Source organism: Bidens hawaiensis, unplaced genomic scaffold, assembly GCF_021521415.1.
Source record: "Bidens hawaiensis isolate Kalapana, Puna unplaced genomic scaffold, B.hawaiensis_p1.1 tig00035033_1, whole genome shotgun sequence".
Classification (NCBI taxonomy): Eukaryota; Viridiplantae; Streptophyta; class Magnoliopsida; order Asterales; family Asteraceae; genus Bidens; species Bidens hawaiensis.
In genome coordinates, this window is record NW_027496081.1 from 5,533 (window position 1) to 32,348 (window position 26,816).

At 39.8% G+C, this 26,816-nt stretch overlaps 1 protein-coding gene across 1 annotated transcript; it reads left to right on the plus strand.

Annotated features, from left to right (window-relative positions):
• The first annotated feature begins 11,706 nt into the window (after positions 1-11,706).
• Positions 11,707-12,138, plus strand: LOC143586877 (uncharacterized). The gene has a single exon (XM_077068330.1). It carries the CDS (start codon positions 11,707-11,709, stop codon positions 12,136-12,138), a length of 432 nt encoding a protein of 143 aa, XP_076924445.1.
• Positions 12,139-26,816: the final 14,678 nt, after the last annotated feature.

Sequence of the window (26,816 nt, forward strand, 5' to 3'; positions counted from 1 at the left end):
CATCAGAAAATGCAGATCTTGCCAGCTTTACGCACCCAACACGCATCGCCCGAAAAATGATCTTGTTCCTGTCACTTCCTCGTGGCCATTTCAGAAGTGGGCCATCGACGTGACAGGCCCATTTCCAACAGCAGCTGGGAATGTTCAGTTCCTAGTGGTAGCCATTGACTACTTCACCAAATGGATAGAAGCGAAACCTTTAGCCCAAACAACCGCAAAGCATATCAAAAAATTTATTTGGGAATTTATTATTTGTCGTTTTGGACTTCCACAGAATTTGGTAAGCGACAATGGCACCAACTTTGCTGACAAGAAGCTGCAGCAGTGGCTGAAAGAACTTCAAATCACCCACACCTTTACCTCAGTGGCACACCCGCAAGGTAACGGTGAGGTGGAAAGAGCAAATAAGAGCATCGTCGAAGGCATAAAGAAAAGACTCTTGGAACATAGATCCGGTTGGGTGGACGAACTTCCACACGTCCTTTGGGCAAACAGAACGCTGAAGAAGACCAGTACGGGAGAAACCCCGTTCAGTCTCACTTATGGCACTGAAGCCATGATCCCAGTCGAAATCGGTTTACCCTCACCAAGGGTCTTAATCCAACCAGAAGACAATGATGCGGAAAGACGGTTAGACCTTATGCTAGCCGAAGAGCGCAGAGACTTAGCCGCCGTGCGTGAAGAAAACTACAAACGACAAATGCAAAAATACTACAACACGCGGGTAAAACTCTGCAACTTCAAGGAAGGAGACTACATACTGCGTAACAACGAGGCTTCGAACCAACAACGCCCAGGAAAGTTGGCCCCGATTTGGGAGGGGCCATACATTATCAAAGAGGTTCTGGGAAAGGGCGCGTACCGGCTCGAAAGGCTCGATGGCACTCCCATCCCTAGAACATGGAATGGAGCTCAATTACGCAAATGTTATATGTAGATCAATTCCAACTTGTAAAGAAAAGGCCTAGAGCCACTTCTAATGGAAATGATTCTCCTTTCATGATGTATTGATAGCTTGTAACCTATGAACTTCCCTTACAGGAAGAAGTAGTTGCGTGTGGAAGGCGGCAATACCCGCATAAACACAACGCCAAAATGTTAAAAAAGTTCTAAGGAAAACCTACACGCAGGTCAGATGTAGGTAAAGTTTAGCCATCCTTGTAAGTGCAAGTGACGGTCTTACCCGCACAATCACATTCAAGGAAGCCAAACTTAACTTACCATCTACCACGTTAAAAGGTTAACTTATGAACACTTAAAAAAGGATAAGAAAAACCTACACGCAGGTCAGATATAGGTCTAAAGTTAAAGCCATCCTTCTAAGTGCAAGTGACGGTTACACCCGCACAATCACGAAAGAGGGAGCAAAAACTTTAGTCCATTATCAACCACGTTCAAAGGTTTAACTTAATGCCTTAGAAATTTTGAAAAACCTACACGCAGGTCAGATAGAGGGTAAAGGTTAGCCATCCTACCAAGTGCAAGTGACGGTTTTACCCGCACAATCACGAAGGAGGAGGCGAAACTTTAGCCCATCATCAACCACGTTCAAAGGTTCTTATTCTAAACACTTGGGAAATTGCTAATTTAAACTAAGTATGCAAGTCATAAGTTTATAAAGCAAAGAACCCAAGGAAGGAAATAACAATCTTATACGCAAAGAGATTAATATTTCACAATCATTTACAAGAATGGCTGGGTAACTACCCGCCTAAAAGAAATCTATACAAAGCTAAGTCTATCCTACCAGCGGGAAGGGATCTTCAGGATCAGGCTTCAGGGCCACCTCCGCTTGGGCCAGCACCATCAGAGCGCGGCTGCCCAAGGAAAGCCTTAAGGATGTTTAGCCCATCATCAGCAGCAGCAGCTTCATTCACCTTCTCCACCACTGGATGCGGGAAGGCAGCGTACTGGTTCACAGCTTGGTCATAAGCAGCTTCAGTGTTAACATTGAATAAAGGGAAGTTGGAGGGCGGAAAGCCTCTCTCAGCAAACCCTAGACCAAGCAGGAAGCCAGTCTTCTGCCCATCCTCATGAGAAGCGTTGAGGCTGCGCTCATCGCATCGTCATAAGAGGTCTCTGAAAGGACCTGACGCACAACCTACAAAAGAATAAAGTTAGAACATTTTCTAATTACGAGCAGAAAGCGTAAAGAAAAAGAGGATACCTGAGGCAACGCTTCTCGAAGCAACCATTGGAGGGTAGCTTGACTTTCTTTACAAGCACGTTCGGCTCCGCTTTTATCAAGGTTGGCAAGTTGAACTTCCTTGGCGGCAGCTTCTTCGACGCTTTTGAGTTTCCTTTCAGTACGGTCAAGCACCCCCCTCTGGTCAAGGATCTCCTGCAGCTTCTTGGCATCTTCCATTGCCAAGGCGTCATGAGCATGCTGAAGAGCCTTTAATTTGCATTTAAGCTGCTCATTCTCTTCGCGAAGTGGCTCAGCAACAGCTTCAGCCTTGGCAGCCCTCTCAGTTGAGTTTCGCGCAGTCTCCTTGGCCAGCCGAAGCTGTTCATTCACAGCTTGGGCAGCCTTGGAGCGGGCCTCGAGTCGCGCCTGGACTTCAACCTCAAGGGCCTTGAATGCCTTCTCCTTCTCGGCTGCGGCAGCGGCCAACTGCCGGTTCTCCTCCCGAAGAGCCCGCGCTTCAGATATATCTTTGGCGCGAGCTGCTTTTAACTTGTCGTTTTCACGACAAAGCAGCTCGACGCGGGGCTGCGTTCGGGCCTGGAGAACCCGAAGCTCATTGGTTAGCCTACCCTCTGGTAGCTAGCCATGGCTTCCCCCAACGCACCAGGAGGAGCAGCGTGGCGAGCCCAGTCCACGCACTCCACAGGGGTGCGAAGGGTTGTTCCTCGGCGTATGTTCCATCTTGGAACATACACTTCATTGGAATCCGACACTGCAAAAGAAACAAAGGCAGTTAGGAAAAGATGATAAAAATATGTAAAGGAACAAGAACCCTACGTACCTGTAGGGTCAATAACAGGCCGATAGCCGCCAAACCCATCACCTGAACCTAAAGGAAATCCATCCAACAGGTCAGGCAGACGGGAAGGTGGCATAGATCGGCGGGAAGCCTGGCGCATACCTGAAGGTCCGGCCGTCGGTGCCGGTGGCGCAGGTATAGTGGCAGCCGCTGTGGTAGCCATGGTTGGCGCCACCTCCTCAGCAACAGTAACCGCCGGCTCCGTGAAAGATGCTGTAAAAATTGCACTCACGGCCGGCGGAGACACCTTCTCAGCTGGAACAGCCTCAGGAAGGCTGGAACCAGCGGAAGCAGGCGTAGACGCCTGGGTCGATGCCTCGGGAAGGCTGACCGAGCCTACCGTCATTGGCGGGGGAATACTTGCTCCAACTCCACCCTGGAATGCGTCAACATCCACACCTACATAAGCAAAAGTGTTAGAAAAATTTATTTTAAACAACAAATCTAGACAAGAATTATGGGGCACTTACGGGGTTTCTTGACACCGGTAACCGATGGAGCCGGCCTCTTGACACCGGTAACCGTCGTTGCCGCTGCCCTCCTCGGAGGTGACACCTGCAGCCTCCGGAGCGGTGGTCTCTTCACCACCGGGCTTCCCCGCCACCTCTGCATTATCTGACTCCGAGTCAGATAGGACTACCGGGTCGGCCGTAGAGGCCACCTTCTCCTTGCCCTTCGCGACGGCAGCCTTTCTCTTCCGCACCAGTGGAGGACCTTCTGCGGATTCCTCAGAAGAAGAAATGTCATGAACTCCAGCAGCAGGCACAGCTTTGAGAGGTTCAGGGTAGAAGATAGGCTTACCTGGCCGTCGGTGGCTCAGGATCTCTTGGCCTGGCGGGTAAACCTCCACGAACCGACCCGCAGTCTGCTCGAGGATGGGCAACTCGTTCTCGTCCAGAGCACGAGTACCCATCCGCGCAGGACCATCTTCCTCCCGCGGATTCAGGAGCGACTGAAGATCGTTACCCTCTGAAATCAACAAGAAAGTTAGAAAAAATCGTAGTCAGCAAAAAAGAAACAAGACATACCATAAGGGGTAGAGTTCGAACCATATTCAAGGACGATCGGAACCTTATCCGCATTCGCCGCCTTCCACACCCGGCTCATCCCCAGCATCACCATCGCCGACTCCGGAAACGGAAAACCGGGGACTGGACCCGGGATATCTTCGAAACCATTCCGCCTCCTCGTAGTTAAGGGCGGGAAGGTTCGGAAGCGCCTGGCCATTCTTAAACTTCATGGCGATGGGGACGGCGCGAGCGGATATGAAGAAGAACTCTCTTCTCCATGAGCGAAGACTCCGCTCGGTGGTACAAATCTTTAAACCCTTTATACGGGTTGTAAGAGTGTACCACCCCTGGATGCACCTCCAAGTGTAGAAGGTCATCAGACGGTCAACAAAGGGCTCAAGGCCCAGTATCCGGCACACCCACTCAAAGTGCCGGACCTTGGCAATGGCCATGGGGTGCACCTCTGTCAGGTGCACACCGTGCCTCTCCAGGACACGGTACACAAACTTTGTCAACGGAAACCTAAGGTTTCCGTAGACAAAGAATGCAGCATAAACCCCGATCTTGCCACTAGGGGCATCGTACACAGTATGGTGGGGTTCAGGAAACTCAGGCTCGAGAGACTCGAGCATGAACTTCCTGACGATATACTGGTACAGATCGACAGGAAGAGAACACTGGCACTCGCCAGCAGTCTTCTGATCATCAGTATCATGAGAAGACATGGTGGAAAGAAGAAAGTGATTTCGGGAAAATGCTTGCCTGAAAAGGGGAGTATTTGCCGGAAATCACTAAGAAGAAGAAGAAAGGTGAAAGTGTGAATTACAGATAACTCTCTCCCCCTTTATATAGTAATCGCAATTAATGCGGTGAATTTAATGCGGAGGAGAGAGAAATCAAAGGTGCAATGAAACTATGACACGTGGCAAAAAGCAGGCTGGCAACAGCTGTTGAAAGGACGTGTGCCAGTAATTTCGCGGCCACGCGCCTGAAAAATCACGCCCACAGCGCCTGAAAAAACGACTGGAATGACCATGTTCTGTCACGTCACCATAACTTCCTGCACGTCCTGACACAGTCAGAAGAAACTGTCGCACGACGTTTCAGAGGTTTGGACTGTTCTTATCTTTTCACCAACTCTTCGAATTTCAAAATTCAAAATTCGAAAATATTAAAAAGTAAGCGGGAAAATATCCCTTACCCCTTGGCAAACAAGTACCGTAAGACGGCTGCGGGTACAGTGTTAAGGCAAAACCCTTCACATACCTAGCACCCGCAGGGAATTGAAGCCAAGAAAACCTTGGTAAACAAGTAACCGTAAGACGGCTGCGGGTACAGTGTTAAGGCAGAACCCTTCACATACCTAGCACCCGCAGGGAATTGAAGCCAAGTACCCCGGCAACCAAGTAACTATAAGACGGGTGCGGGTACAGTGTAAAGGCAAAACCCTTCACATACCTAGCACCCGCAGGGAATTGACGCCAGGAATACCTTGGAAGTAAAGTAACCGTAAGACGAGCGCAGGTACAGTGTTAGGCAAAACCCTTCACATACCTAGCGCTCCGCTGGGAATTGAAACCAAGAAGGATCTTCTGGGCAATGCTTGCGGAAACGGAAGTAACATCCCCGCATAGCGGGAACGTCGAGAACTACGTTGTTTGAAGCTCCAAGATGGAATTGGTGGTCTTAACATAATTGATCACTATGTTCAAAACTACCAAAACCTCATGGAAAATACATACAACTGGGACTCAACGCTCCTGACTTGCGAGGAGGTTACAGACCTACCCGCATCATACCCAGAGACCAAGCAGGAAACTCGGGCATTTCTGCAAGTGACAAGGACTTCCCATGGAAAACCTTACAAAACCCTTTTCAAAACCCTTTGCTTAAGTCCAAAAGTTCACCTCACTTTATTAAACACGCATGAGAAGAACATTGGACTGGGGGGACTTGAAGAGGTAGGTCCCAGCAGAGACCAGTTGGTCCCGCAAGACTCACCTTGAACAGGGTTGTCTGCGCAAAGGCCATCTGCTCCCGCAGGACCCACCATGCTCATAGAATCTTACGCGCAGTACGCAAGCTGTACACGCAGGGAAAGCCTCCCAATGGTGAAGTACCCCGCCTGTTCCCGCAGTTGCGGATACAAGCCATCAGGGAAGGCTACCCGCAGACAGCAAGGCTACACGTACAAGATTAGCTACTTCAGCAGTCACGTGAAGGCATGAGCAAGGCGGGAACAATCCCGCCCAAATGAGCCAGTCTGATTCTGAAAGATCTTTTGTACCATACCTACCAAGGTATGGATAGGACAGACGATCTGACCAGAACAGCCCATGAGCCAATCACAGGGTGACAGCTCACCGACAACAGTGCGAGGAGGAGCACCCTCTAGTACTGTTTGTCACTATTAGCCGCTGCCTACTCACCAACTCTCACTGTGGAGCAGGCGCAGCCTACAGTTGGTGGAATAGTATTACTGTTGGCCGTAACCTATTCACCAACCAGCATGGCCTGCGTACAATCCACAGTCAGTAGGACGTGCATGGTCTACAGTTGGTGGAATAGTGCAGCCGACTTTATTACTGTTGGCTGTAACCTACCCACCAACCAGTATGGCCTGTGCGTAATCCACTGTTGGTTGAACAGGAATACTATTCAGCCGGCTGTACCTTCTAGAAAACCTACCTTCGGCTATAAATACTCCAATATCTTGGAATGGTAAGATCATCTACTATCTCGTATAACTTACTTGATAACTGCTCTAATAGTATTCACATACTTTTATATTCAAAGAGCAATATAGACTGATTCTCACGCCGGAGGGTGGTCACAAGGAGGAACCCCCCCTTCTCAGTGACGAGCTTACGGTGTCTGTTTGCAGGTTCCCGGAAGTACAACCTACTCTGCTGGACCTAACCTTCGTGGGGAACATTACCTGGCCCCCAGATTACCTGTAATCTGCCCGGGGTTGATTAGTGTTTCTTCATATATATGTGTAATGTATGTTCTTATTTTTGGCAGCATATGATGACCCAACGGCCGGTTGGTCATGCCTCCTTGGCTTATGACGATCATCTACAACACGTATAGCAACATGGTGATTGTCCAATGAATAGGAAAAGAATAAAGTTAGCTTTAATAACAAAAGAATGGTACATAGTTTAATATGCTTTTCATTTTATGGTTTATATTTTCAAAATCAATTGTTATTAAATCTGTATTACAAATGGTGACTTTGAAACTACTTAATTGTAATTTGAATTCAGTTCTTAAAATGTAAAACACACACCAGAAAAAAAAAAGAAAACGAAAGAAGAAGAAGACGCATGTGAGGCATATATTTCAAAATCATGCATGTTAAACGATCTTAATTGCGTATCTTATCGAAACATTAATCCATCCATTAATTATATAACAACACGTACACTAAACTTGACCGCTTAAATAATTAAAGAAACTAGGATCATTATTTTTTATATGTTATACAACATTACTATTATTGATTAATTTCACTTTGTATAATGTAAGTAACCATAAATTATATTGCAAGAGTGATATGATCGAGTTTGTAGCAAAAGTTTGATTCAAAATACCACCATCTAACAACACCTTTGTTGTGAACGAGACAAAAGCTTCACATTTAAATACATATTTATAGAAGAATGAGAATAGTATCAACACGGGTGGCCTCGTAAGCAGTTTAGTTTCTATTTAAGAGCAAAATACGAAATTGGTGGGTATGAGATTTCCAGAATTACAAATTATATAAAAGCAACTTTATTGTTGTTTGGATGATGTTTCAAACCTCGTCGAGGACAGTGACGGCTAAAGAAGGATGGTGTCACAACTCTAAAAAAGTAACTTAAATTTTGAGAAATATGTTGGTCAAATTTAAGTTCTAAAAACAAAATTGAATTATAAAAAAATCAAAATAACAAGAAACAATTATTTGCAATGCTGTTACGAACAATAATAGACGTGAATAAACAAATAACATTATTAATTTAATTTTAAGAGAAAATTGAAATTATAGATAACCCTTTTAATAAATAATTATAAGCAAATAATTTTTCTTAGACTTAGGGGGTGTTTGGTAGAGGGATTTGATTGGGGAGAAATTGAATTAGAAATATTTCTTTTGTTTGTTTTCCACATTTCATTTCTATTTCTCTTTCTATTTCTCTAAAACTAGAGAATTTCATTTCTCTTTAAAACAAAGAGAAATCCATTTCTCAGCAGCCTCCTCATAGCATGTCACCACCTCGTCTCCGGCCACCACCCCGTCTCCGGCCGCCACCTCGTCTCCAAGTCTGCAACCGCCACCTCGTCTCCAAGTCTGCAACCGCCACCCCGTCTCCGCCGTTCGCAGTGGTGAGCACAGAGATGGTAACCGGTTGTAGGTTTGCAGGTGGTACGGGTGAACGGAGATTAGGGTTTCAAGTGGTGGTTCGTGGTAGGTTAGGGTTTTCAGATGGTCGGGTGATTGTGGTCGCAGGTGGGTGACAGTGGTGGTGGAAATCGGCGGTGGTTGCAGGTGGCTTCTGATTATCATCATCATCATCGCCACCCACAACCACCACCACAAAATCTCCAAAGAGGCAGTGATGACAGATCTGAGCCTCCTTTTTCTATATCTTATGTTTCAAAAATTTGAATATTTTTAATTTATTGTGTACTGTGGTTGAAGAAGGGGGTTTGGTGGCGGTAGCCGGTGGTGGTGGCTGTGGTTGAAGAAAGGGCTGTGGTGGTGGTGCTGGTGGTGGTGGGCTGTGGTGGTGGGGCTGGTGGTGGTGGTGGGGCTGTGGTGGTGGTGCTGTGGTGGTGGTGCTGGTGGTGGTGGGGCTGCGGTGGTGAGTGGTGTCAGGTTGGGTGGAGGTGGGGTTGGGTATGGTAGAGTTCTCTGTTTATTTTCTCGTGTACCAAACAAGAGAAATGATTCTCATTCTCCATACCAATTCTCTTTCTCTACAATTCCATTTCCATTTCTATTTTCTCTCCATTTCCATTCTCTGTACCAAACACCCCCTTAATGATTAAATGCTTGAGCATTTTATTAAATTAATTTAATTGAAGTTTCCACCTTGGATGTAGAATGAAGACAGAGTCTCACAAGATATTAAATTGGTTTCTTTTTTGTCGTTTACCATCTTAGATTATTGAACCCCTCGTGCGTTTTGGTATCAGAATCGTATTTTAAGTTTTTAACTCAAAATCATACTAATTTAATGTATTAAAATAATGATAACATAAAAGTGACAAAAACACATTATTGATTTATAAAGAGTTGGGCAACGGATCATAAGTTCATAACGTGTTTGAGTTGATCTTTTTATCATATTTAATAGTTATATGAATTATAGTGTAACTGTGTAAGAGAAAGATTGTTGATGGGTATTATTTGTTCAACTAAATATGAAAATCAAATATTTACAAAAGTGAAGTTTCATTTGTTTCTATTTTTTATTGTTTAAAGGAGTGCTGGATGCTCTAATGTCTAAAGGTTGAACCACGCCCATTGCCCTGCACACGAGAGTCCTGATAACGCATGTACCATGACTCTTTGATAACGACTTTCACTATTTTGTGCAATCTGATAGTTAGTGATAGCTCAAACAGACCCTCTATCGACCTTATTAAAAAAGGAATAAAAATGGCTTGTAAATAAAGCCGTATATACCTTTAACATGCGAACCATTTATGACATGTATGCCGTAACCACACACCTTCTCATGGCCACCAAGTATCATCGCTATTCGCTAAGTAGTCACTTTTCAATGTCACAACGACTACACGCATTGCTAGTTGCTAACATATTGACATAATCGAATAATAATGACAAGAAAATTATGTGAAAAATATGTTCACTCATGACATAATCAAAGTTTAACAGCACATCAAATTGTCACTCAAAGACACGAAAACAAAACTTGTGTTTTCTCTTACATATGTGATTGCAACATATTAGATGGTTAAATGTCAAGGGAAGTCACATAGTCAAAACTCTCCTTTACTTATCTAGTTTGCCAGACAATCATGCTAGCTAGGATCTCTAAACAAAAAATTTTATTCTTAAGATCTTTGATGCCTTCATAAGTTCAATCAACATATAATTATGAGACGCAATGCCAATAAGGGAAAAGATGGCTGGATTCAGTAGCTTACCATATAAACTCATTTGTGATTAAAGTTTTGTAAAATAAAACATATATATATGAATTATGATAACACATGATTACTAGTAAATTCAAATATATGTTATATAAATATAAATATTTATGTTATATTGTAAATATTTGAACATGAAATGCATGGGCTCAACAAATATATTTTGATTTGTCCAAACATACAAGGGTTCTACTATGAAAACTTACACAATAAATCAAGCTATCATGAGAATGGTCGGTGTCTAAAACTTACACAGATTAAGGCTTGCTTGTTACTTACAACAACATCATTGAGTACATAAGCAGTAAACTACCAAATTGGATGATGAATAGATTGTCTATGCAATTAATAACTTCTAAAGGGGTGTAGTGAAGTTGCAACTACCAAGTACTAACAAGTAACAAAGTAAAAGGTAATTAAGAAGACGGCTGATATATATTTATATATGGATGAGTAAACAATAAGTATTACTTAATTAAGATTTAAATGTTAATTGATTAATAGGTGAACATTAGTTAACAATGCAAGTTCAAACAGGAAATAAAAAAGGCAAAAGGCTTAATGAAATAATAAGTGCATAATAGTACAAATAGATGCAAAAATTATCTAATATAAGTAAAAGACATTCCGTGCCACAAGAAGATATTTAAGTTTTTTTATTGATTTTTTTTGTTTTTTTCAATTTGACTTTTTAACTGTTTTTCTTTTTTCTCTTTTGTATATATATTAAGTAAATGAGACCCGGTGTCATAAGATCATTTTTATGTTCTTTTATTGCTTTTTCCGATTTTTGTAATTTCACTTCGTTATTGTAGTTTTTTTATTTTATTTAGAGTAAATTACCACGGTCCTCGCTGCCACGTTGTTCCCTTGCAAGACTACGGTCTTTAAAAATTGTGATTCACTTTTTAATCTTTTTTTTTCATACGAATAACTTTCAACACCCACAGAAGATTCGACATTGAAGATGGGGATAACAGGACCATCGACAACGAAATTGCGAATTTATGGAAAACTCAAGCAAAATATGCTAGACTAAGTATGTGGACTGAGATCGAAGCCGCTTCTTTTTATGTTTTTATTGTTTTCAGTTGGGCCATTTGATTTGCTTTCGATCCGATTATGAGAGAGTATTGGAATATAATTATGGTTTGGTTACGTTAAGCTATCACACAAAACAAATTAACTTTTAAAATTTATAGTCTTTGATATAAAGTAGTTTTTAATGTTTAAAATATCCAAACGTGCTACAATATCATAAATAAACTTAGTAAAATAAAAAAATTAAAATACACACCTCCAAAGATTACAACTACAAAAATGTAAAATCCAAGAAACATGCAAAACTACGGCCATGATATCTTCATAATTTCACTCCACGTCCACCCTCAATATAATAATAATAATAATAATAATAATAATAATAATAATAATACTCCATCTACACGCCCATATTATTATTTGCACGCTCTCTTTCCCTATATTAACACTCCCCACGAACACCTTCAAACCACCAACTCTTAGATTCCAAATTACTCACCATGGGAAACACCTTAAGGCCTTGTTTATCATGCCTCATTCCTTTCGGGTCCATAGACTTGATCCGAATCGTTCATTTAAACGGTGTAGTTGACGAGATCACACACCCGATCACCGCAGGTGAGGTTCTTAACAAGTACCCAAAATATGTGCTAAGCAAATCGACTACACACGGTGTCGTGAGGCGGATAGTGATATTGTCTAGTAGTTCGGAGCTCAAGAGAGGTGGTATTTATTTTTTGATACCGGCTTCTTCTGTTCCAGAAAATAAGAGAAAGAGGAGGGAAAATGTGGACAAGAGTGTGAAGATCAAGACGGTGTGTGTTTCGGGTGGCGGTGTGGCGGAGAAGAAGGTTAGAAGGCAGAGAAGTCGCCGGAGTGTTGATGGTGGAGATTGGAGGCCTTGTCTTGAGAGTATATGTGAAGAACAATGATTATTTGAAAATTATTGGGGTTTTTGTTTCTTCTTTTTTTATTGTGGATAGTGGTTTTTATTCTTATTTTAAAGAAAATATATACTTTTTTAATTAAATTTTATAAGTAAAGTTATACCAAGAACATGTTACTTGATTACTTGTTAATATATAGTTTTGTAACCTTTTTTTTGATTATTCTTGAAACTTAAGTTAAAATAGTATTTGTACATCTTGAGCTCTTTGATGTTCGATAAAGCTAAACATATAGTATTTGCCATTGCCTTGTTAGGATGCGCATCTTGTGACCCAACTCTGACGTTAAAGCGCGTATAGGTTTGTTAGCGAGTACATCATAGAAAAAGGAGAGTTAATGAGGGTATTCAAAAGGCTTACTCCCAAGAACGTGTCTTCTATGTGTAGTCTTTTATAAGGACTTTACAACGATCCTTGTATACAGATATTATGTGTTCTAGCTTGTTGTGTAATTTAGTAATCTATAAAGGTACTATAGGAAGTGTCAATTTGTATTGTTAACGCCTTTTGCATAATATGGATACTCTTTCTTTTACTAGCTCTTGTCTAATTGATTGTGTTTTATTTTCTGGATCAAAGTTGTTTCAGATAAGATGTTTGGATCTCATATTTGTTTTAGATGTTCGTTCCGTTGTAAATATGAGTTATTTATGAGATGTTTGATCCAACCCATTTGTCACCTTAATTCATAATATAATGATATTGATCAATCATTACTAACGTGCATCGAACATGGCCAAAGGTCCAAAGGAGTACGTACAAAGTGTGTGTCTATTGTATGAAATTGGAAAGCATTGATTGCTAGTTTGTTTAGTCATTATTAAGGAAAAGTACATTTGCATTGACATAAAGACCCCAATAATTTGTACTACTAATCATAGCGAAAGTTTTCATTAGCTTGATGATCATTCTACAAAAGCCTAACAAAACAAAACCCCAATAATTTGAATCTTGGAGAAAACACAAACAAAAACAAAACCAGTGTGTACATTCAAAAACACATGCATAAGATAGAGTTAAGAAGTTTTATATATTTGGTAAAAATGAGTCGATTTAAGTTAAGCAAAAGAATTAAGTGAACTGAAATCGGGTAGTATTTGTTTAAAATGGTCCCATATCTAGTTTTAGTTTATACAACCTAGATTTTATTATGATTTAGACTATAGTAACACATTAATTGCGTATAAATGTTGAATTGCGGGTCAATCCGATGTGACCCCACCTTAAGTCTTAACTCGTAGGCCCGTACAAAAAAATGAACCTTTTAAACCGTAACTTAACTCATTCATTTTGATGCCTCTGTCCTGTCTGCTTGTTTCTAAATTGATTTACAAATCAAACACCAAGACTTAAAACTCAAAAGATAAATTAAGTTTCAAATCAAACATTGTCATTGGGGCCAGGACAAGTATTTGACGTATAGTCCAAAACCAACCGCACCCAAAACCTTCTTGATCACTTAGGTTTGTTCAGATTTGTGGTTTTGATTAATTATTTCTCCTTAAACACATCGCGTGTTTCATTACATGCATTAAATCCAATGTACAGGATAGCGTGTGTGGTCAAGATATATGTGTCTTGCCTAAGTGTCTATGAAACATGAGAAGTCACCAAGAGTTGTCCCGTGTACAAAGAAAAAGCGGTAAAAACACATTATTTTTATAAATAAAAAATCTTGACGGAATTTTGACTCCCGGTTATATACATTTGGATACAGGACGCCTCATTGTTGATGATTCGGACGCTCGGTTGATTGCACCCGGTACAAACATGCTTAAATTTTTACAAATCAACACCATAGTCTAAGTTAAATTTTTTATAATATATATAGCAGTATAATATATGTTTATATGTTGATAAAAGTTAACAATGATAAACTTTTCCATTTTGCTCCTGTATCTCTTTTAAAACGTCCACATCACTGGGACCGACCAAACCACTCGTTGCTCGAACTCGTTCGCCACTCACTCGGAAATTGCTCGCTTGTTTTTTTTGCTTGACTGTAAACGAGCCGCTCTGCTCGGTTCGGTTTGTAAATGAGCCAAGCAACGAGCAAAGGTCTGTTCGGTTCGGTTTGGTTCGGCTCGAATATTTTTAATTTATTTTATATATAATTATATACGAACAAATACATGAATATATAGACAAAACACGTAAATATAAGCTTATAATTTTTTTACGCCTTTAAATTTTTCCTATTCCGTCATTTTATAGCTTTATTTGTTCGCCTCATGTTTTTAGAATACTAGAAATTCGTTTACATGATTATTATATCTCACTTCAAACTTGTTTTAATAAAAATTTACAATTTATTACATGTTTCTCTAAAAATTACTAATCTGTTTATAAACTTTACAACCTTCAAACTTGTTTGTTATTGAAAATTTTAAAGGGTAAGAGAAATAAATAATGATTAAAATCGCTCGATGTTCGATCGAAAAATGCTCGATTCGATTTAGGCTCATTTTGGTTTTCGCTCGGTTCGAATTTCAGCCATTCGGTTTGGTTCGGTTGTAAATGTACGAAGCAACGAGCAAACCTTCGCTCGATTCGGCTCGGCTCATGAACAGCCTTACACATCACCTCCAATCAAACTTTCTATTAAGTTAAACAAGAGTCTTGTTCTTTTGTTAATTTGCACTATTGTTGCAATATATAGGCCCAATTTGTCTTATAAAAAAATTTGGCCCATTGGGCTTCAAAAAGAAGCTGGTAACTGGTAACAACGGTATATAAAATATTAGGCCCAATGTTTTCTTAACACGCTAATTCTTGTACCCCATCTCCTCTCAGATATCGTAGCCGTTCGAACTCCGGCGACCGTACGCCGGCGGTGGAGCTTACAACAATGAAAGATGATACTAGCATTGGTAGCTCACATACACCGGAGAGTGATGAAGAGGTTGGTTTGTTTTTTTAATAATAAAATCTCCAGTTTATATATTATTAATGTGCTATGCTAATTCATTTGGGTGTATTAGCTAATATTTATCTTGTTTAAATACCACATTTACCCTTTTACCCTTCACACTACAAATTTTATACTTTTAGCTTTCACAATTTTTATTATTTATTTATTTATATATTTGTTTTTATAATTTGTGCTTATAGGAGAATGTTGAGCTGGATTCACCCGAAGAGCAACGCCCGACCCGGATGAACAAAGGGAAACGAACAACAACGTCAAGTTTGTCGGATGACAAGATGGATAATACAGTGGGTATGTTAGAAAAACTTATTCGCACATTTGAAGAGGTACAAAAAGATATGATGCGGATGGGACAAGAAACAAACGTGCACAAAGATTTGAAAATCTTGAGTACCAGGACAGATCATCTTACTGGAGATGTTCTTCGAGCAGCTCAAGTGTTACAAGAACGACTTCGTGAAAGACTTAGCAAAAGACGTGGGGTTTAGTGGTTTAATCATGTTTTTTTGTTATGTAATGTTAAATCATATGCTAATTTCACAATGAAAAACATAATGTAAAACCGTTGTTTTGGTTACTTAGGTTTGTTCAGAATTGTTGTTTTGATCATATTTCTTTTGCCTAAAACACGTTGTGTTTTTCATTTCTTGCATTAAGTCCAATGTACAAGATATACGTGTGAGGCTGAGATACATGTTTGCCTAACTGTTTTTGAAGCATGAGAAGTCTGTCACATGTACGGAGGAAAAGTAAAAGTAGTAAAAATGTATTATTTATAAATAAAAAATCTTGACAAAATTTTGACTACATGTTGTAATTGTAGATAGGGCTGCTTGAGTTCGTGAATAGATTTTCAAGCTTAAGCTCAAACTTGAGTTTGGTTCGTTTACTATTTATCAATTATCTTTTAAATAAGTATAATTATATTTATATATATTTTTTCTTTTAATAATTTTATGTATAAAATAATATATGTTAGTTAGTTTCTTTTAGTCATATTTTCATATATATATATATATATATATATATATATATATATATATGGGTTATAATAAAAGAAATAGTTTCATAGGAAGAGTAAGAATAAATCTAAGCCTTTGGATCTATGATCTAGTGGTTGAGATTGGTAGTTTTTAAAGTAACAAATAGTTTCCTAAGATTTAGGATTTAGGCTACATAGTTTCCTAACTCTAAATTTTATGCCATTCCTACTTTTTATACAAAATTATTTCTTTTTATTTTAACCATTTTCTACACATACACACATATATATATATGATGAGTATCATTACAGAACTGTAAAATTATTTAAGAACTTGAAGGAATCCATGAAAACTAACGTTTTTTATAAAAAAATTTTATGTTAATGTTATTTGAGATTGGTTTTATCATTTTTTATATCTATATCTACAATTACAATTTTGAAAATTAGTTTTTATACATATCTATGTTTTGTTTGACACCTATGTAAATTTGTTAGTATATAAATTGTACATATATGTAAACTTGTGATTAATATATGTAATAAAAAATTTTATATAAATTATGATAAAACTACTCTTAAATAATGTTAATATATAAAAAAAATTAAAAAATTGTTTGGTTGTTAAAGGTTCTTAAGAGTTGTTAACTTTTTTAGAATTCTTAAATGATACCAACCCTATATATATATATATATATATATATATATATATATATATATATTAAATTTATATTTTAAAGGACCATATAAATGACAGGCTCATTTAGGCTCGCGAGCCGGCTCGAGCTAGTTTATTAAACGAGCTTAATTTTAGGCTTGAGCTCAGGCTCGGGTTTGATTAATCTCGGCTCGTTTGCACCCCTAATCGTAAATGCCCTGTTGTATACATTTGGACACCTGACGCCTCTTTGTCAACGATTCTAACGCCCCATTGATTGCACTCGATACAAACATGCGTAAAACTTTAAAAAATATACAGTAATAAATTAACTTAAATTTTTATAATATATATAGCAACACAATATACTCTTCCATTTTGCCCTTAGGCCAAGCGTAGTGGGGGACAGGAGAAAGGCGATGGGGGGCAATAAATGGGTGGAACACCGCGACCCGCGGCATAAAAGGGCGACAAGGGGGAGGGGCGACTAGTATTTGTCGCTGGCTGTGAGTGTTTGTTCATTATTATTATATTATATGTGTGTGTGATATACATACATACATACATACATACATACAAGGGCTACAATACCATTACAACCCTAAAACAAAACCCACTTATTGCTTACTACGCGCCACATGACACAAATCGCCCAATTTTGTAGTCCATTCACTACACATAGCCTTAAGTCCTCTTTTGAAACGTCCACGTCACCATAGGCGGATCGAAGACAAGCCCAGTGGGGGTCAGTCACCCACTGAGATTTAATTTAATGAGACTATATTAAGTTTTGTAGTGGTAATCTTGGTAAAAAAAAGAATAAAAAAATCAATTAAGACCCCTTATGCTTTTGTTTTTTAATTTGCCCAATATTTATATTTCTTCCGATCCTATAAAGTGATAAACAAACTCATTCTTTCTTTTTAATGATCGACTAAAAAGATGTTAACTGTTAAACGAAGAAGTTAAATATGCAGATGATTCATGAATATTAAGTTCGATCATTTGGAGAATTAGTTTTACCCTTTGGAACCGCAATGGTGAAATATTTTTTAAGCAATGAAGATGTATTTGTTTTGCTATATTCAGTGTAGTTCGTTTTTATAATTTCATGTAATTTATTTTATTGATTATATTTTACCCCCACTGAGTTAAATGTCTGAATCCGTCACCGCGTCACCTCCAATCAGGCTTTCAATCAAGTTAACAAACGGTCTGGTTCTTTTGTTTATTTGCAATACATGACATTATTGATTATACTTTCTATCAAGTTTAACAACGGTCTTGTTCTGTAATTCTTTTGAAAGGCGGGTTTAAAAACATTAGACCTAACAACATGTTAGGACTGGAGAAAAATTACATTTTGTTTCTACAAATATATCAATGGTACATGATAACCTGAGATACAAAATATCATAATATATCAAATGTTTCTTTTGTCTAAATTTCTTGAATGCCACATCGTTTCTTAAATACTAAAATTCTCAACATTCTGTTGTATTTCATTTGGATAATTTGTTTTCGTATATATTCAGTTTGATTTGTTTTTGTATATTTTGAGATTTTGGAATGATGTCGTAAAATTACGGCTTTGACCTTGACTAACGTGTTCACCAAGCTAAACATTCAGACTCATTATAAAAGGTTTGGGGCGTATTCACCTTGCCTGTTTATAATCAGTTTCTGATACTGATTCCTGTTTTCTGTTCTCTTCTTATTGTTTTGTTACCTCGGACCTATAGTATGAGAATAACATTTGTATAAATAACTAGATCATCGATCTAGCTTTAGACCTTTAGTCTATTTTGGTATAGCTTTAACCTTGATAAAAACATTTGTTTATTCCAAACATTTGGACCTTTATTCCCTTTGTTTGTTTATCATTTACACACGATGTTTCTTCTTCAAGAAGAAACATTACTTTATAATATTATATTTCTTAACAATAAAGAAATACTATTTAATTATATCCCTTGAATAAAACTTGCTTACGTTTCTTAAACAAGAAGAAACTATATTTTAACTATAACCTTTGCTTAAGAAAAGTTATTTTATTCTTAATCGTAATCAAGGTTTGGCTATAACTTCAACTATGGGTCTAAGCCATTTATAATAATAATATAATAACTTAGGCAGAACTCCTTACCTCGCACGAGTATTCGGAGTTAGATATTCCTAAATTTATACGGGCAGCACATCTACTCTATGCACTTTTCTCGAGGCGTTCTTGATCCACCTTCCTTGGCACGCAAATCGAAGCAATGTGTAGTCGTCGGGTCGTGCACGTACTTCGAGGCGGAATGTCGGGTTACTCTTAGTGGCACACACTTCGAGGAAAAACACCAGGTATCTGGCACGGATTACGAGGTGATGTTTGCCGGGTCGGTGGCACGCAAAATGATGTTCGGCACGCAAACCGAGGTAGAGAGAGTGTAATTTCTAGAGAGAGAGAGTGGTTGTTGTGTGTATGAAATGAACCGGACCCCCTCCTATTTATAGCTGATTTTGGATCCCATCGCGGTACGCGATGGGTCCTCTTCCTGGCTTCGTCGCGTACCACGACCGACACAAGTCGACACGTGGTCTGACACATTCTGCCACGTGTCCTGGTATGCTGCCACGTGTCACCAGAGTGTGACACGTGTATGTTGCGTCATCACGGCCCATCGCGGTACGCGATGGCCGTCTTCTTGGACTCGTCGCGTAGCGCGATGGGTCCATATATATTATTTTTCGTTTTTAGTTCTTCATCTTTTGTAGCTTGTCACTTCTGGTCTAATTCTCGTTGTCCAAAAATACTAAGGCGCCAGTTAAAGCGTGCGAAGTGCAAAGTGCGCCACATTGCGCCCAACGCCCTTCGCCGTCGTTGTCGCCTTCGCCATCGTCCTCGCCCGAGCGCGTGCGAGTGCGCGTCGGGTGCTACGCACCCTCCTCGAGGACTACTTGGTGCATGGTATTCATAAAAGAATATAACTATGGAAATTCTCTTCCTTATAAAGAGCTTCCATTTCTTTACTACTTTCCATGTGGGATGGATTCTATATTCCTTATTTATACCTTGGTGGAATGCTTCCACTTTCTTACATTTTCCAATGTGGGATGGATTTTTCTCTTTACTTATTTCCTCCATGTAAGAATACTTAGCTTTAGGAAATATTTTTGTTTCCCTATTTTTCTTATATTTCCTTATTTAATATTTTCTCATTACTTAACTTGAGATTATATTTGATCCCTCAACTTTCCTAAGTTGTCCAATTTGGATCGAAATTTTGGGGATGTTACACGTGCCTAGTCAACAGAGGTCGGGGGCCAACACCACTGGGACGACTTCTAAGGGGGCTAGTAGTAGCGGGGTGAAGTGTTTCAAATGTGGTGAGACGGGTCATCGGCAAGTTGACTGTAAACAGGCGGGTAAGAGGCACTTGTTTGTTGAATCCGAAGATGAACATTATGAAGAATATGAAAAGACCCCAGAGTATGATGAAGAACCCGAGTACGAGGAGGAGTTTGTGACCGGTGATGTGGGGGTGAATTTGGTGGTTAGGCGATCTTGCTATACACCAAAGGCTGATAGAGACGGATGGCTTAAACATAATATCTTCCACTCCACATGTACCATTTTGGGGAAGGTTTGCACGTTTGTTATCGATTCTGGAAGTTGTGACAATCTGATTTCTGAAGAGGCAGTCCAAAAGTTGGCCTTGAAGACGGACAGTCACCACAAGCCTTACAACCTTCAGTGGCTTAAAAAGGGGGGAGAGGTAACGGTCTCTAAATAGGCCCTTGTTTATTTTTCTATTGGGACCACATATAAAGATGATGTTGTGTGTGATGTGGTTCCTATGGATGTGTGTCACTTGTTGTTGGGTAGACCTTGGAATATGATTGAAATATAGAACATGACGGACGGTCAAATTCTTATAGCTTCATGTTTGGTGGGGTAAAGATAACGCTTGTTCCAAGCAAGCCCAAGCAGCTAGCCACAAAGCAGTCGGGTAACCTGCTGACCATTAGTCAGTTTGAAGATGAGTTGGTGGAGGCAGACAATGTGTTTGTTTTGATAGGGAAGCCAGTGGCCGAGGAAGTTGAGATTCCTGAAGCTATGATTCCTTTACTTAAGGAATTTTCTGATGTTTTCCCTGATGAATTGCCGGATGGGCTGCCACCTTTGCGTGACATCCAACATCACATTGATCTGGAGCCTGGTTCACAATTCCCCAACATGCCACACTACAGGATGAGCCCGAGAGAGCCTGCGGAGTTGCGTAGACAGGTTGAGGAGTTGGTTTCCAAGGGTCATGTTCGTGAAAGTATGAGCCCTTGTGTTGTTCCTGCTTTGTTAACTCCAAAGAAGGATGGTACCTGGCGGATGTGTGTCGATAGTCGAGCCATTAACAAGATTATTGTGAGGTACAGGTTTCCTATTCCTCGACTTGATGATTTGCTTGACCAGATTAGTGGTGCCACCATTTTCACGAAGTTGGATTTGAAAAGTGGTTATTACCAGATTCGTCTTTGACCTGGGGATGAGTGGAAAACAGCCTTCAAGACTCGTGAAGGGTTGTATGAGTGGTTGGTGATGCCTTTTGGTTTATCAAACGCGCCTAGTACTTTCATGCGTGTGATGAATCAGTTGCTCAGGCCTTTTATTGGGAAGTTTGTGGTGGTATATTTGATGATATTCTAATTTATAGTGCTTCTTTCAATGAGCATGTCGTGCATGTCAAGAAGGTTTTGGCCTTGCTTCGCAGAGACAGTTTCTATGCGGCAACAAAGAAATGTGAGTTCATGACCCCGAAAGTTTTGTTCTTAGGGTATGTTATTTCAGGTGATGGGATACAGGTGGATGAATCTAAAGTTGAAGATGTTCAAAACTTGCCAACTCCTACCACCATTACTGAAGTCCACAGTTTTCATGGGCTTGCTTCTTTTTATAGGTGGTTCATTCCACACTTCAGTTCCATTATGGCCCCTATGCCAGACTGCATGAAGGGAAAGACGTTTGTATGGACAGAGGGAGCCGAGTTAGCTTTTCAGGTTATCAAGGAAAAGTTCACTACCGCACCAATTCTGGTATTGCCTAACTTTTCACAAGTTTTTGAAATTCATATTGATGCCTCGAAGGTTGGGATTGGCGGGGTCCTCAGTCAAGGAGGTCGACCAATTGCTTATTTTAGTGAGAAGTTAACAGGGGAAAAGTTGAGATATAGTACTTATGACCTGGAGTTTTATGCAGTGGTCCAAGCTGTAAAGCATTGGCGTCACTATTTGTTTCATAAAGAGTTTGTTTTGTTCACTGACCATGATTCTCTAAGGCATATTCGCACGCAAGACAAGATATCTCATAAGCACGGGCGTTGGTTAGCTTTTCTTGAAAAGTTTACTTCTGTGGTCAAACACAAAACTGGTGTTTCAAACCGTGTTGCTGATGCTTTGAGCAGGAGGGGAAATCTGCTTGTTTCTGTGAGAATCAATGTGCTGGGGTTGGACGTTATTCGTGATCAGTTAACCACTGACCCGTATTTTTCAGTTGTGTTGCAGGATGTGCAAGCAGGTCAGAAGTCAGACTTTCTTTTACATGATGGGTTTTTGTTCAAAGGGAACCAGCTATGTATTCCTGACTCCAGTCTTCGGCTGAAAATTATTCAGGAGTTACATGGAGAGGGTCATGTCGGTCATGACCGTACTTTACATTTGGTGCAGTCTTCCTACTTTTGACCTACTATGAGGAAAGAGGTTGAACGTTATGTCAAACGGTGTCGAATTTGCCAAGTCTCGAAAGGCACAACTACTAATGCGGGTCTTTATATGCTTTTACCAGTCCCTTCAAAGCCTTGGACTGACATTAGTATGGATTTTGTGTTGGGGTTACCTCGGACTCAGAGGGGTAACGATTCGATCTTTGTTGTTGTTGATCGGTTCTACAAAATGGTGCACTTTATTCCTTGCAAGAAAACGACAGATGTAGTTAATGTGGCTCAATTATTCTTTCGGGATGTTTATCGTTTGCATGGTCTGCCATCTTCTATTGTTTCTGACCGGGACACTCGTTTCTTGAGTCATTTTTGGCGCAGCCTATAGAAAATGGTGAACACTCAGCTTAGCTTCAGTAGTGCCTATCACCCTCAAACGGATGGGCAAACAGAGGTTGTTAATCGGTCACTTGGTAATCTTTTGCGATGTCTTGTGTGTGATCATGTGAAGTCTTGGGATTAAAAGCTATGTCAAGCTGAGTTTGCTCATAATCATGCTGTCAATAGAAGTACTGGATTTAGTCCTTTTCAGGTGGTTTATTCTGCTCAAAAGGTGCAAACATTCTAACGGAACCCAAAAAGCTAGATGCAAACATTGTTTGAAGTTTTATAACAAAGAAGCAAACTCCAGTTTAAGAGCTCATGTAGAAAGGCCCTCTTGCAAGGTCTTGAAGGACGAATCCGGAAGTAGTTCGCAGCCGGAGATGACGAATCAAGGAACGGTGTTTACGTACGACCTTGAAGCGGTACGTCAACAGTTTGGCAACTTTGTGATTCAACAATCACTTCCTTTCAACCACTTCGACAACCCTCAATTCACGGAGATGATGCAAAAGTATGTTCAACCACGCTACCAACACGTAAGTCGTTCGACCCTTAGAAGAGATATGCTTAAAGCATGGAAAAACGCTAAATCCGAACTAATTTCATACTTTTCAAACTTACAAACTGGTGTGAACTTAACAACGGATGTGTGGTCGGTACCTAATGGTTCGCCCGACTCATACATTTGTGTGACGGCTCATTGGGTTGACCCCCGGTCGTGGCAAATGATGAAACGAACCGTTGCGTTTCAATTGTTTGATTACCCGCACACGGGTAGAAATATTTTTAAACTCTTGGATAAAGTCATTCGACAATACAAGATTGAAGATAAAATCTTTTCAATATCGTTTGATAACGCGTCCAACAATACGGCCGCGGTTGGCCATTTAAAATTAAAGTATAAACCTATTTGTGATGGAGCGTTTTTTCATAGCCGATGCATTGCACATATTATCAACTTGGCCGTGCAAGATGGGTTAAACGTGATCGAAACGCAAAGAAACAATTTTAAAAGAATGTTACGAGATGTTTTTAGCAACAATAAAACATTTTCAAGATACAAAAAATTTTGTGATGAAGCTAATTGTCAATGGTTGGGGCCCAATTGGGATTGTCCAACAAGATGGAACTCGACTTGTGATATGTTTGAGAAAGCCATCCAACAAAAAGAATCACTAGTTGCGTTTCATCAAATAATGTCAAGTAGGGGTAAATGTGCACCGTACGATCCTAGAAACTGGTTATTGATTGAGATCGTTACGGAGGTTCTTCAAATTTTTAAATCTTGCACAACTAGTTTATCCGGGGTTTTACTATCCAACAAGCCCCATTGCTTTACCAAAAATTGCTGTCATGTGCACAAAGTTGACTGAAATTCATTGTAGGGGTGCACCTTATTTTGATATGGGTGCAAAAATGAAAGAAAAATTTATAAAATATTTTCAACAACTACCCGCTGTTTTGACCTGTGCGGCTGCGTTAAACCCTTGCATCAATGTTGGTGGTGTTGAAGCTTTAATAGAAAAAATTTGTGATGAGCTAGGGTTAAACGACGATCAAAACCCCTATTATAGCCAAACTTTAAAGAATGATTTCAACACCACATTGGCAAACATGTATGATGTTTACCTTACAAAACACGGGTCGTCTTCCCAAATTCATGACTCGTTAAGAGCTGTTGCCCAATCCCAATCCCAAACCGACCTTGAAATGGGGATGTACTACATGATTTGGGAAGACGCCGGTAAACGTCAAAGGGTAAACACCCCAAGCAGTGAACTTGGAAGGTATGGTGGTACCAACTTTGTGAAACACATGACTCCGGATGAATTTAGAAGTCTTGATTTGCTGGCTTGGTGGAGAGGTAAGGAGGATGAGTTTCCGATCCTCGCCGCCATGGCCAAAGATTTACTAACGGTCCAAGCTTCCACGGTAGCTTCGGAGTCTGCTTTTCCTGTTTCTGGCAGGGTTATATCGATTAGGAGGACTCGACTCACTCCAGCAGCTGTAGAGATGTCGATTTGCTACAAGGATTACTTGGACTCTTTAGACAGGGCACAACATCAACGCTCACTCGAGGGGGAAATGGACTATGAGGCGGCCTTGTATGAAGACGAGGTCAATCAAGGACACATTCAACCAATGACCGATGAAGAAGCCGCGTACGACGATTACCTAAGGAATAGCTCGGGATCGGGTAGCGAAGAAAATGAGTAACAAACATCAACTTGTTAATGTAATCGTGTCTAAGCATTCTTTAATGTTTGTATTTTTGAGTTACGAATATGCGATAACGATTTAATGTTTGTATTTTTAATGTAAAAGCTATAAATGAAAGTTATGTGTTTTTAATCTTCCAAACAAAGAATGCTAACAACGAAACCCTAAACCCTAAACCCTAAAGAAAAAAAAAAAAAAAAAAAAAAAAAAAAAAAAAAAAAACCGGTTAACCGGTTAGACCGGTTATTAAAAACCGGTTATAAAAAACCGGTTTAATAACCGGTTCTAACCGGTTTTTAAACCGGTCCAAACCGGTTTGGCCGGTTTGAGTTTTCAGCAATAAAAACCGGTTAATAACCGGTCCGGTTATTAACCGAACCGGTTTTTTTCTGGATAAAAAAAACCGGTCCGGTTAATAACCGAACCGGTTTTTTCAAAAAAACCGATTTGTGCACCTCTAGCCACGGGGTCCCCTTGACCTGATGTCACTTCCTGTTCCTGGTTCTGTACCTAAGAAAGTGAAAGATTTTGTTGAAGGGCTACATGAGATTCATAAAGATGTGAATGACAACCTGGTTCAAGCCAATTCAAAGTACAAGCAGGCTGCTGATAAAAAACTAAGACAAGTTGATTTTGAAGTAGGAGACTTTGTGTGAGCTGTTTTAACTAAAGATCGTTTTTCAGTTGGGGAGTATAACAAATTGTCAGCCAAGAAAATCGGGCCAGTGGAGATTGTGCAGAAAATAAATCCGAATGCTTTCCGTCTGAAGTTACCAAGTCATATTCGTTGTTCGGATGTTTTTAATGTCAAACACCTGCTGCCATTTTATGGGGATTCGTCTGATGATGATGTCACTGCAGATTTGAGGTCGAATTTTGTCTATCCAGTAGGGAATGATGAAGGCCCAAGCATTGACGAACATGCCATGTTATATTTGGAGGCCCATGATCGTGTCTCCAAAGGTGGCCCACGAAAACGGGCATAACTTGGCCCACGAAGCTCCGTTTCAGGCCTATTACCAGTCAAATCGAAGCTTGAGACGAGGAGCCCATTGTGACAAACGGCATACGACGGTTTGGCCCCTGTCCGAAGCCCAAAAACGCCTCCTAAATAAAGTTTTGGGCCTTTTTATTTTTTTTCAGCACTTTTTATCTTTTTGTTTTTGGGTTTGTGTTTGGCCCATGGCCCATTTTAGGCTCATTTCATATTTGGAAGTCTTTTTATATGCTTGTAATGTAATTCCAAAAGTTAGACTTGAATTTTTTAATAATTAACTTTTCTCTTCATTTTCCCTGACCTTTGGGTGGGATTTTTAGGGTTTGGAAGTTCATCACGGTATTCGATTGAATCAACGTGATTCGATCTTCTGTTTGGTTTTACCGCTGCATCACTAACTATCTATTTTTTGTCCTATATTTGAACCAAAAGAAAACCAAGCGACTTAATATCCCCAATTAACTCTTCGATCTTAATCTCTTTTCCTTCAAAAACCTTTTCATTTCTAGCTTTCCAAATTCTACAATAAGCGATTATTGTTCTTGTTAATGTTTTAAAAATCTTTCTAATTATATAATTATTTTTGTACTCCACATGTCATATTTGTGTTTGTAACTTAGAATCATTTTTCATAATCACATTTCTATCTTCCTTCTTCATCACTAGACTTTAGTTTCAGTATTCCACTAACATTATATGGTCACCATCATGACAAGTGCCTTATAATGCATGTCATCAACCAAAGTCAACGTTTTCCCTTGACTTTCCATTAGCTTGTAACCAAACAGGCTATCATACTC